Source organism: Eptatretus burgeri, chromosome 5, assembly GCF_056783735.1.
Source record: "Eptatretus burgeri isolate ZD-2024b chromosome 5, Ebu_testis_v1, whole genome shotgun sequence".
Lineage (NCBI taxonomy): Eukaryota > Metazoa > Chordata > Myxini > Myxiniformes > Myxinidae > Eptatretus > Eptatretus burgeri.
The window spans coordinates 24,419,230-24,432,471 of record NC_140965.1 but is presented as its reverse complement, the minus strand read 5'-3'; the positions used below and the strand labels follow the sequence as shown (position 1 = coordinate 24,432,471).

Below are 13,242 nucleotides of genomic sequence, written 5' to 3'. Positions count from 1 at the left end.
ACACACGCCCACTTTTGTGCCGTCCAATCGGTGAGCGAGGGGCGATTTGGCCCCGCCTCCAGGGCGTTGGAGGGCGGTCGCTATATGCAAATTCATGGATCAAAATGCATTCACGCCCACTTTTTCTCGGGCCAATGGGGAGCGAGGTGAAAGGTCGAAGGCAGGGGGTCAAAGGCGAAGCCACGGGGCTTATATAAGCGACCGCGTTCGTCAGTAGAGTTGAGTTAAGACTACGCAGTCGGTGGAGTTGGGAAGAAGAAGAAGAAGAAGTTGGTTGGTCGTTGGTCGTCGTCGTCGTCGTGTGCGTTGGAGTCGGAGCGAAGAGGACGGAGCTGTGGAGAGGCGGCGAAGGCAGACGAGGGGGTGCTCGCATCGTGCCGGGAGCTGCACACCAGGGAGGCCGACGGCGCGACCTGGTCGAGGTGGAGACGCTCGTCGCGGGACTCGAGACAGAGTAAAAATCCTCCTTACCCCGAGCATCAGCAACCCCCTCCTGTTTCCCCCCGCGCTGAGATAGTGCGACCAAGGGGGCCCCCTTTCCCACCCCCTACCAGACACTGTCCGCGAGGCCCGCGGAGTTGAGGCACCATCGCCGCTCCGCGTCTCATCACCAGACGGGTAGGCCCGACCCGGTCTCGGCCTCAGGCCCGCCTCATCCTTGAGGGTGTTCTTTTTCTTGGTTTTGGGTATGTGTTGTCGGCGCCGTCTGTGAAGTAGAATTGTATAAGTGTTGCCGTGTGCTCGGTAGTCGGTATTAGCTCTGCATTGTGTCTTCACTTTTACATTTGCTTTTTGTGTAAAATTGCATTGTTTCTCTTCTTTTCTATGTGCTTTTGGTGGAATTGTATATGTGTGCTTTCCGTTCATCGCGAATAAATGTGCTTTATTATTGAACTGTTCTCCCGCTTCGCTTCGTCTTTTCCTCTATTGAATCCCCATCTTACTTCACGTAAAGGGTTGGTAGTGGGCTGAATACGCCCGATAATTAATCGAACCGTCGAGGCCGACGATAACACCACTCGGTTATCCCGATAGTACGGAACGGGTCGCTTAAGTGGCCCGTGTCCGAAGTCGACCTGCGGCCAGGTGCGATCGCCCGGTCTACCCTCCGTGTGGGTACTTAGGTAGGTCGAATTTGGCGAGCAACCCTATCCCACGCGGGGGCCGATTGGCTCGATCGCGGTGAGACCGAAAGGTCCACCCGTGACTGGTTCCCGGCGTTAGTCCGAGAGGGTCACGACTGGATTGTCCGTCCGGTGGGCGACGTGCCGCGATTCGAGTTACGTGGCCGTCAGCACGCCGGCGGGCGCGAATCCGCAACAATATATATATATATATATATATATATATATATATATATATATATATATATATATATATATATATATATATATATATATATATATATATATATATATGTATATATATATATATATATATATATATATATATATATTGTTGTGGTTGAGGAAATTCGCAAACCACCATTCAGGTCCCGTAGGTGAGATATCTCTGTAAGTACATGTGTAGTTAGCCCCAAACCCGTTGTTTAGAGGGAATAAATGTGATTCATTCGGGCTGCGACCCTTTAAGATAGCCGTTTTTCTGTTCTATCTTTATTTTGAACCAACCACGTCTCAACCGCCATCACACAACAAGCACCGACCGCAACGCCGCTTCACAACAACGCCAACAGCCACGACCTTTACCGTCACGGCTCGCTCCCGTAAACATCGCATCACCGCCATTCCAAGCATCGCCATGGCCATCACCGCCACAATAAACCCTCCACCACCTTCACCTCTCCTCCTTCTGCTGCCATTCCCGCACCGCTTGTGGGCACCGAGCGTCAGGCTGTCCTGGCCTCGTGCGGGACGTGCGCTGAGCCGCGGGTGCAAAAAGCGGCCTTTCCGAGGAAAAGTCGGATCAGGAATGATACACGCCCACTTCTGATCCGTCCTATCAGCGGGCGCGGGGCGATTTGGCCCCGCCTCCAGGCGCGTCAGAGTAGAATCGATATATGCAAATTCGAGGATCAGGGGAGGTTCACGCCCACTTTTCCTCCGTCCAATGGGTGAGCGTGGCTCCGCCCCCGAGCTCATCCTGATCCGGAAATTTGCATATGGGTTCTCCTGCCGTACTATAAAGCGCCGAGCGCGGGGCGAATTGAGTCAGTTGAGTTTTGTTTTGGGTCGGAAGCAGTTGGAGGCAGTCGCAGTTTTGGGCTCGGGCGAGTTGGGGAGGTGTGGCGGCGGCGGAATGTGGCAGCAGCAGTCAAGACGGGTCTGGAGGAGAGTCAGTCTGTCAGGGTTCGGAGCCTGTCGGAGCTGCAGAGAGGGGAAGCCGGGAGCGCGGTCGAGGTCGCAGTGGAGTCGCTCGTCGCGGGACCCAAGCAAGCCGGCTGTCCTCTTTCCCCAGAGCATCAACAATTCCCCCTTCCCTCCCCCCCCCCCCCCCCGCGCTGAGATAGTGCGGAAAGGGGGCCCCGTTCCCACCCCATTCCAAGCAGTGCCAACGAAACCCGCGGAGGAGCGCGGAGTCGGGGCACCGCCGCGACATTTGTGGCTCATCACAAGACGGGTAGGCTCCACGCGGTCTCGGCCCACAGGCCCGTCTGCCCTCTTGTCGTTGAGGGTGGCCCTTTTTCTTTTGCTTTTGAGTATATGTGTTGTCGGCGCCGTCTGTAAAGTAAAACTGTGTAAGTGTTGCCGTGTGCTCACGTCGTCGGTAGTAGATCTGCATTGTGTTTCTTTTGTTGCAATTGCTTTTGGTGCATAATTGTTGTAATTGTATATGTGTGCTATCCGTGTGCCACGGAATAAATGTGCCTTATGTTGAACTGTTTTTCCCGTTTCGCTTCGTCTTTTCTTTAATTGAATCTCCATCTTACTTCACGTAAAGGGTTGGTAGTGGGCTAAATACGCCCGATAATTAATCGGAACCGTCGAGGTTGACGATAACGCCGCTCGGTTATCCCGATTGTACGGAACGGGTCGCTTAAGTGGCCCGTGTCCGGGGTCGACCTGCGGCGAGGTGCGATCGCCCGGTCTACCCTCCGTGTGGGTACTTAGGTCGGTCGAATTTGGCGAACAACCCTATCCCACGCGGGGGGCCGATTGGCACGATCGTGGTGAGGCCGAAAGGCCCACCCGTGACTAGTTCCCGGCGTTAGTCCGAGAGGGTCACGACGGAATTGTCCGTCCGGTGGGCGACGTGCCGCGATTCGAGTTACGTGGCCGCTCGCACGCCGGCGGGCGCGAATTCACAACACTGGTGTCAGGTCGTGGGATACAAACTCATCCCCCCTCCTCGCGGCACTGGTGTCGGAGAGCGGGAAAACGGGCTCTCCTGTCTCCAGCTAAATTCACGGGAATCGGTCCAGGGGTGAGAGGAGCGACCCCCCGATTCCCTCCAAATTACGAGCGATTCAAATTAACCCTTTACGAGAAATAAGATGGAGTCTCAAGGCGAGCGAGAGCCGGGGGTATTAGAAATGGATTTAGAATGTGTAGAATCCATGGCACAGGATGAAATCCCCGAGCAGGAAATGTTGGTTGTGCAGGAACACGAACTCCCCCAACTGAACCCAGAGTTCGAAATGGGCGCAGTGGCTGGGGTGGCGGACGAACGGCCCCCACGTGCGAATTCGCCCACAGATCGGACGATGGAAATGTTTGAGGCATTGATGAGGAAAATGGATTACATGAAAAACGAAATAAAAGGCATGAACAAGCAAATGAACGAACTGAAAACGAAAATGGATACAAACACAAACGAAATAAAAGGCATGAACGAAAAGATGGAAACAAACACAAACGAAATAAAAACGAATATGGAAACAAACGCACTCAAAATGAAGGAAGAAATGAAAGAACTGCGGGGTGCGACGCAGAACATGGGCCGAAGCCTGCAGGCGGGCATGAAGGCAGTAACCGGGGAGCTCAAAATGGCGACTCCACGTGTGGGAGCGAACGAGCTGGGAGGGGGTGCAACGGCTGTCAGGCCCGCGGTGGAGGCGGGTGACAAAGTAATTCGGGGGACGTGTTGGGCGAGAAGTGTGAAGGTGACGGAGAGAGCAACAGTGACAGTGACCGAGAGGGAAAAATTCATTGGGGTGACGGAGACGTGCACGAGGGAGATAACAAGGGAAGAGACGGAAATAATAGTTGAGACAAGGGAGATAACGGAAGAGAAGGAAATAATAGAGACACGGGAGATAGAGGATGAATTGGACGGGGTTAGAGATGCGCACACACACACAGAGGTAGTGGAGGACCATGAGGGGGAGCTGGCGGACTGGGTAGAGACCCAGTGCGAGCAGTTGGATGGCCTCCTCCAGGAACGAGGGGAGGGAGTATGCCCCCTTGAGGCGAGTCACGACCAGGTGGGTTCGGTCGTGCTTTGCGAGGTTGAGGGGACGAGTGCTGTGAACGGGTGCACGCCGAGCTTGGGGGGAATAGAGGCCCCGGACACCCTTGTGGGGACACGAATCCCCAGTGTGGTTGTCCCGGTGTGTGTGGTGCAAGGTGTGAATGCATCCCCGTGTGTGGATGAGACCCCAGGTGTGATAGCGACCCCGTGTGTGAGTGGTGTGGTGGCAAGTGTGCCGAAGGGCGTTCTCCCCAGCACGCCGTGTGTGGATGAGACACCACGGGCGAGTGCCCCCGCGTGTGAGTGGAGCCACGTGTGCGAGGGAGGTGGCATGGGTGAGAACGGCCGAGTGCAAGGGAGACGTGTGTGTGTGAGAGAGCGGTATGTGAGGGAGATGTTGGTTGGTATGCAGGAGCACGCAGCCGCATACCAACCAACATTACATTCACACCGCGTCTCCCGGTGTGAATGTAATGGAATGGTGTATGAGCGTCGTAACACGCAGGTGTGCGTGGGTTGAATGGCGACGACGGCGACAGAGGGACAAAAGCCGAGTAGCGGCTGTAGCTGTTTCGGGGACCACGCCGGGTTCACCCAGCAGCGAGCGCGAGGTCCGTGCTGTGCAACGCACGAGGCCCCCACGTGCTCGCTTGCGGGAGTGAAGTCCCGGTCCGGAAACGCACGCAGTGGATTTGCCGATCCCGCGGACGGACAAAGTTTAGGCAGGATTTCGGATTTGGACCGGACGGGTTCTCCACGCGAGCGGGTGTGTTCAGCTCCAACGGGCAGGGCACATGTGTTCGTGTGGGGAACCCCTCGAGACGTGGGGCTTGTGTTTTTTTTTATGCGCACGGTGACGTCATGGCTGCACGTGGGGTTGGAATCCGGCAGGAGGGGTTATCTCTGCCGGATGGTACCGTCCAAGAGGGACGAGGGACGAGAACAGCTGCCATGATGTCACGCCACATGTGCGCGGCTGTGAATTGCCGCAATGGTGCGGAGGTTGCGAGTTTCCGCGCTGGTGCTACGCGATGAAAAAAAAACAAAAAAAAAAAACAGCAAGCCTCGCTTTCGGGTGAACAGGATTCCCGGGCAAGGGGTGGAAGACCCCCTTGGCCTGGGCACAGGATGAAACTAGTTAGGGGGAAGGGTTAGCTTAGTTAGACCGGCTCCATGGGGCAGGGGTAAGTCCTCATGGGGCCCGTGGAATGGACTAGGTAGAGGGATTGTAGCCAGATTTAGGATGGGAAATGATTTTTTTTTGACTTTGATGACATGGACAGACTTGTGAATGTGTAGAGGGGACGTAGTTTAGCTACGTAGTGTTAAATGGAACGTGCTATAGTTTAAGGGACGACGTGGGAGCACGAGTTAGTTTGGGGGAGGTAGTTAGAAGAATGGCAGAGTTCAGCGGTGTGTGTGTTGAAGACTTGGTGAGTTGAGTGAGTATATGTTGAGTGAGTGAGGCCAGCGGGTCTGTGTGTGTGGAGCGAATGGGGAATGCATGGTGCGATGAGTGATTGGGGGGAGGAGTGACTCCCGCTCAAGGGACCCCGGGGTCAGTGTAGAGTGAGTTCGGGGGTTAGTTAAATTTACAAAATGGAAGTCGTTTTGCTGTTGGTGGGAATGTAGGCTCGAAACCTGTTTGGAGGGGTGCAGGAGCCCTGTTGACGGGCTGGGAGCGTGGCTGCGAAAGGTGAGTATCGCTGAGTGGGTACCCCGGGCACCAGGCTAGTCGGCCGTGGTAGGACAAGGGCCCATGGGGGGCCGGGATAGCGTAGTGGGCACGGGTGCACCCGCTTGGTGCGGGGGCCCGGGGCGCCGTTAGCCGCGTGGGCAGTGTTGTGGGCACAGGTGACCCTCGGAAAGGGGCCCGGGAAGCCAGCCTGCCACGTGTGCGTTTCAGGGGAGGTGCCATGGGGGGCACTCCCCGGTGTTTAGGGAGCTGGTAGGCTCAGAGGCAGTGTAGTGCCCGGGGGTGCCATCGTAGGGGAATCGGCAGAGGGTAGTGCCTGCCAAGGGAGCCACGCATCCCAGCCATGAGACCGTGTGAGGGCACGGAAAGAAAATTGGGGGGCAAGGCCCGAAATTGTGAGGACACCAACACAGGCGACGGGAATCTGGGTTGTTAGAACCAATAGTTTAAGCGAGAGGCGCTTGTTGAAAGCCCCAGGGTAGTTTAACAGTTAAATGGTTAGGGTAGATAGGAAGTGTACCCCTCCACACCATCCATCCCCTCGCTCTCGTTGTGGGCCGCTGGACCCACTTTGTGTTATAGATCGCTGAAGTCTGGGGAGGCCATCTTGAGGCTTCGTTGGGCCTCGACACAGGACGTGAGCTCTCCCTTATTCCCCTCCGGGAAGGGAATGTAGGGGTTGGGAGTAGGCTAGTAGACGATAGGTTAGCCGAACAAGGATGATAAAGGGGGTTAGGGAACGATTTATAGTGGGGAAGTAAAAATAAAAACAACCAAAAATTAAGTTGGGGCTAAATTGGGTTTTACAAATTAAGGGGGTGGGTATGGACGGTGACAGGCAAAGGCGATAGGTTGGGAGGGAGACCGTAGGGTAGGTCTGAGCCCGCCTTCTGAGTGGCCAGCACCACCGCACTCCCTCCACCAACCTGCACTGCAAGGCAAAGGCCGGCCAACTTCATCGGCAGCTGTGTTTTGCTGCAAGGCCTGTGCCGGCCTGATCGTCTGCAGCTGTTTTCTGCAAGGCCTGTGCCGGCCAGTTCATCTGCCACTGGGTTTGCCTGCAATGGCCTGGTTCTGCAGGCTGTGGTTGCCTGCTGCCTTTGCCATGCCATGCCCACTGCCCATGTTCACCAGCCCCGTTCAATTTTGCTTTGCCCCCCCTGTTCATTTCCATGTGCGCCAGGATCAAGGCAACAGTTTGCAAGCTGCAAGAACTGCCCTGTTGGCAGCTACAACACGGGCGTGCAGTGGCGGCCCGTGCACAGTGTTTGCGTCCATCCATTAATCCATCCATCCATCCATCCGTTGTGCTCATTGCGTGTGCCACTTGAGCTGGCACGGAGACTGCGTTTGTGCAGCCCATGCACTGTTGTGGTTCACTGGGTTCATTTTAAAAAGGGAAGGCCTTAGACTGCGTGTGAGCAGCCGGCCACGTTCCCTGTCACCTGCATTGTTTGAGCCACAGACTGCATGCGAGCAGCCTGGCTCCCTGCTAACTGCTTTCTTTTTGCAGAGTCCATTGATCCTGGGCCATGGTTTAGTGTAAAATTTGTAAGTTAAGGTTAAGATGTACTGTAAATATGAGTGCGCCCCCGGCATGTCTGTCTTAGCGCCGGCAATTTTATTTAAGTCGTCCGTGTGAGTGGGTTTGATTAGTTAGTTACTCAGCCCTCAGGTTATTTATTTTGGGGACACGAATACCATGAATGTCGCACTCAGGGATCCGTAGGTAAAACATATTAGGGGAGAACTACACATGATGGCACACGAAAATTTGACGACTCGGGACGAGTCTGTAAAAAGGGGAGGAGGTAGTGTTGTGGTTGAGGAAATTCGCAAACCACCATTCAGGTCCCGTAGGTGAGATATCTCTAAGTACATGTGTAGTTAGCCCCAAACCCGTTGTTTAGAGGGAATAAATGCGATTCATTCGGGCTGCAACCCTTTAAGATAGCCGTTTTTCTGTTCTATCTTTATTTTGAACCAACCACGTCTCAACCGCCATCACACAACCACCGAACGCAACGCCGCTTCACAACAACGCCAACAGCCACGACCTTTACAGTCACGGCTCGCTCCCGTAAACATCGCATCACCGCCATTCCAAGCATCGCCATGGCCATCACCGCCACAATAAACCCTCCACCACCTTCACCTCTCCTCCTTCTGCCGCCATTCCCGCACCGCTTGTGGGCACCGAGCGTCAGGCTGTCCTGGCCTCATGCGGGACGCGCGCTGAGCCACGGGTGCAAAAAGTGGCCTTTCCGAGGAAAAGTCGGATCAGGAATGATACACGCCCACTTCTTATCCGTCCTATCAGCGGGCGCGGGGCGATTTGGCCCCGCCTCCAGGCGCGTCAGAGTTGAATCGATATATGCAAATTCGAGGATCAGGGGAGGTTCACGCCCACTTTTCCTCCGTCCAATGGGCGAGCGTGGCTCCGCCCCCGAGCTCATCCTGATCCGGAAATTTGCATATGGGTTCTCCTGCCGTACTATAAAGCGCCGAGCGCGGGGCGAATTGAGTCAGTTGAGTTTTGTTTTGGGTCGGAAGCAGTTGGAGGCAGTCGTGGTTTTGGGCTCGGGCGAGTTGGGGAGGTGTGGCGGCAGCGGAGTGTGGCAGCAGCAGTCAAGACGGGTCTGGAGGAGAGTCAGTCTGTCGGGGTTCGGAGCCTGTCGGGGAGCTGCAGAGAGGGGAAGCCGGGAGCGCGGTCGAGGTTGCAGTGGAGTCGCTCGTCGCGGGACCCAAGCAAGCCGGCTGTCCTCTTTCCCCAGAGCATCAACAATTCCCCCTTTTCCCCCCCCTCCCCCGCGCTGAGATAGTGCGGAAAGGGGGCCCCGTTCCCACCCCATTCCAAGCAGTGCCAACGAAACCCGCGGAGGAGCGCAGAGTCGGGGCACCGCCGCGACATTTGTGGCTCATCACAAGACGGGTAGGCTCCACGCGGTCTCGGCCCACAGGCCCGTCTTCCCCCTTGTCGTTGAGGGTGGCCCTTTTTCTTTTGCTTTTGAGTATATGTGTTGTCGGCGCCGTCTGTAAAGTAAAACTGTGTAAGTGTTGCCGTGTGCTCGCGTCGTCGGTAGTAGATCTGCATTGTGTTTCTTTTGTTGCAATTGCTTTTGGTGCATAATTGTATATGTGTGCTATCCGTGTGCCACGGAATAAATGTGCCTTATGTTGAACTGTTTTTCCCGTTTCGCTTCGTCTTTTCTTTAATTGAATCTCCATCTTACTTCACGTAAAGGGTTGGTCGTGGGCTAAATACGCCCGATAATTAATCGGAACCGTCGAGGTTGACGATAACACTGCTCAGTTATCCCGATAGTACGGAACGGGTCGCTTAAGTGGCCCGTGTCCAGGGTCGACCTACGGCGAGGTGCGATCGCCCGGTCTACCCTCCGTGTGGGTACTTAGGTAGGTCGAATTTGGCGAACAACCCTATCCCACGCGGGGGGCCGATTGGCACGATCGTGGTGAGGCCGAAAGGCCCACCCGTGACTAGTTCTCGGTGTTAGTCCGAGAGGGTCATGACGGAATTGTCCGTCCGGTGGGCGACGTGCCGCGATTCGAGTTACGTGGCCGCTCGCACGCCGGCGGGCACGAATTCGCAACAATATATATATATATATATATATATATATATATATATATATATATATATATATATATATATATATATATATATATATATATATATATATATATATATATATATATGAACGAGTGTTCAAGTATGTCAGCTATATAGCCATTGGTTGGACAGCTGGTTGTAACCTGAAAAATAAAATGACCACCATTTTGTTTATGGTCAGCAGTGTCATTCACAGTTCCCATGCCCTCCCTTTCTGTTCAGTGTAAAACAGCCTAAGCGACTTTTAAAATAATCGAATACTGTATCGAAAGGTTGGAGCCGACAGGCGTCATATGGGCCTTATGAAGGTTACAGTACATAAAGGCCTCAGGCATGGCCCAAAGTCTGCCTATAAGTTCAGAGCAATTGGAATTATTCAAGCTATATAACAAGGTATTTAATTATATATGCACATGAGCAGTACACGTTTTGCTTCGTGTACAAAACCCAGGTTAATTTTTTTTTGTTCAGGAGCAATTTAGGCAATGGTCTGTTACCCATACACCGCCCAGAAAAAAGGGATGTCGGAAGAACGTGTTGCACGCCCGGAACAAAACCACCCAGAGGGAGATGCACTTCGTATATACAATTATGTTCATCTCACTATGTGAACAAAGTCTGCTGATCAAATGGGTGGAGTGTTTCTTTAATTAATGAAAAACTTTTCATTCAACTGGTCGATTAATCTGGACAAGAAGCAACCAATCATTCCATTTTCAACATCCTCAAACGCATGATTGGTTGACCATCTTAGCACCTCCATGACGACAGGGCCAAAGATCTTCCATTATAATGCCAAAATCAGGATCTTTCTTTTTTATTTTTAAATGCAGATACTGAAGCTCATGAAAGAACAGAAATAAAAGATTTCAACCATGTATTGAATGGTCAGAAGTGGCAGGATTGCTGCAAGGGACACACATTTGCCTTTATGCTGTCTAGCCTGGGTTAGAATCCCAACCCAGCTATAAACTGCCATCCCAGTGTTTCACAGACAGAGCGATTCATCAGTGTGTGCCATCTCTCAGATGGATGTTCAACAAGCATCCCATCTGCAGGCATTATTGGTGGCCATTAGATCCTACGGTGTGGGCAAGTAATCGCTGGCACCCCAAACTAGTACTGGGAAGGTCATAGAAAACCACCCAGTATAACCTTTGCTCAGAACCTGTTTCAGGAGCACCAACACCCTGTAAAGAGTATGGTTCATATATCATTGAAAGATTAACAATCGTAAGAAAGGAAAGGACATAACTGTTGAGGTAGTGAAGCATGTGAGCACACCCCACTACAATCCATTTAACATGCACATCCATCATTTGCCACAAGATGCAAAACAAAATAGCAATTCCACATTGACCTTCATCTGATTTGCTCACTTTTATTTTATTTCTGGAGCAAAATGAATGACTGCAGACCAAGAGTGATAAGTTATGATAAAATAGCAGGAATGTCCCATCCTGAGTGATGTTACGTAAACCAGACCAACTTTCAACAACCTTTTTGTGTTTTCGACTTTTTTTTTTTTAAATCAAATCTGCAAGCTTTATAAAATAGCATTTAGCCATTACTAAGTAACACTTTCACCCTTTGATGGTGAAATCAAATGTTTTCTCTTTCCACACCTTGTCATTGCCTTCTTTCCACTCGAGTACTCTCTCCTGGAAGATCACATTGCCAGCCCCATCAACTAGAACCACGGTCTGAGCCCTAGAGATGCACAAGTAGGCCTTGGAATTAGGATTGTATCAAATGGCTGAGCTTCCTCCCTCCCTTACCATTGTCAGGGTTAATGGTCTTTGCAAAAGCTGCTTTTTCACCTGAACAATCATGCAATTAAAAATTCACAAAATTACAGATTCAATATCACAGCAGCTGAAAGATCTCAACACTTAAAAAGAAATTCACAATATGCATTGGTGTGAAACTACAAATCACATATTTGTTGCATTGTTTGTTCTATTTATTTATTTATTATTCGAAGAACAGGGAAATAGGTGCAGTAAGGGTGTATTGCCGGAACTTGCCACTGACCAATCACAGTGCACAGAGCCTCGCACAGCCAGTAAGTAGCAATTTGCTGTGTCACCAAGACACACTTGCTTTGGGGATTTACTTAAGTAAATAATGAAAGTTTTTGTCCAAATCAGTTTTTTCTTCACCCTCCACTGCTTGGGTTCTGTGCCAGTTAATATGGTACCATTTTCAACTGTGTGGCTGGTGGTAAACCTAATCTCCAAACAGCTCTCCTCTTCCCAGTGAACAAAGTTCATACTTCAATTCATCAGACCAGAGTACGAGATTCCACAAGCCTGGTGTTTGCTTAACATCTTAGGGTCTTGAGTTTGAGCCTGTCATGCCATCAAATAACACAAGGTGGGTTGACAGCCTGTCATCCGAGGTCAGCAAAATGAGTACTGGCTGACTGGTAGCAGGGGCTGAAGCCTGGTGTTGGCTTCGTAGTTCAGGTGACTGGCTTGGGATCTTTGGGTCCTGAGTTCAAGCCCCATTGGGCACTGAATTAATACCAGGTGGGGTTGACTCAGCCTATCATCCTTCCGAGGTCAGCGAAATGAGTACCAGTGCTCTGGAAGAGGGGTACACAGCATCAGCAACATAGTTGCGCCCCAACAAAATGATAGCAACCCAGCAGCCAAGCTGCCACATGCAAAAAGAAGAAGGCAGCGGGTACACCAGTTGAACAGCCAGGCTTTCAGAAAATGATGCAACCAGCAGCCATAGGCTGCACATGAAACACAAAACAGATTCCACTGTTCATTCTCTCCATTAGTGTGGCTTTGAAAATTTAAAGTCTTTTCACCTTCTTCTGTGGTCTCAGCAGTGTGGTATCTTTGTTGCATCTCCATCGTGGAGATCTGCTGAAATCAGCCTTCTGCCTCCAGTGCTGGACAAGATGTTGATGTTCAGGCCTGCTCTCATTTCACTTGTCAAATGATGACTTGATATTCTTCTATCGTGCAAGCTAAGAAACTTCAAGTGCTCGTCTTGAGGAGGTTCTTCTGGGTCTTCCTGGCCTTTTCTTGTCTTGCACCACACCAGTTTATTGTAGGTGTTGCAAAGTAGGAAATCTTTAGCTTTAATGCAATTTTCTTCATCGTGTGCCCTTCTTTTCACAGAGTTTGGATCTTCACACATTCTTTTAAAAGTTGCTCCTTGACACCATTCTGAACTCTCATAGACTTTCAAGCCAGGGAACAAACTGATGAAAACCAATTTCACATATTCACTAATTTGCAGTTTTTCTTTGTGGTGAATTAATATTACGAGGACATCGTAGATATTCCTGCTATTTTATACACGCTCATATATCGAGTTAGACGATGTCCACCCATCCCAATGTCTGTCCAGAATCATCAACCCTTTTGAACCTATTTTTACTGTTTTACCCTCTGTAATCTGTCATAAATGTCTTAGCATTTTTCTGGGTCTTGAGGTGCGCTGGCAAGGAGGAAAAAGCCACGCACGACACGCAGACCACAGCAGCTATGTTCAGTGAAGCCGGGAAGGGTTTGCCCTGCCCACG

The 13,242-nt window shown here is 51.5% G+C and overlaps 1 protein-coding gene across 7 annotated transcripts in view; it reads right to left on the bottom strand.

Annotated features, from left to right (window-relative positions):
• The window catches only part of TANGO2 (transport and golgi organization 2 homolog), a 58,536-nt gene that overhangs the window by 26,755 nt on the left and 18,539 nt on the right, over positions 1–13,242 (bottom strand). For 5 of the 7 annotated variants that reach the window (XM_085881122.1, XM_085881117.1, XM_085881118.1 and 2 more), the window contains one exon: positions 11,324–11,408. In XM_085881122.1, coding sequence (XP_085737248.1) covers positions 11,324–11,408 — 85 coding nt within the window. Of the gene's footprint in view, positions 1–10,499; positions 10,889–11,065; positions 11,409–13,242 lie in introns of those variants that run through there. The other 2 variants (XM_085881120.1, XM_085881123.1) reach the window with 2 other exon arrangements.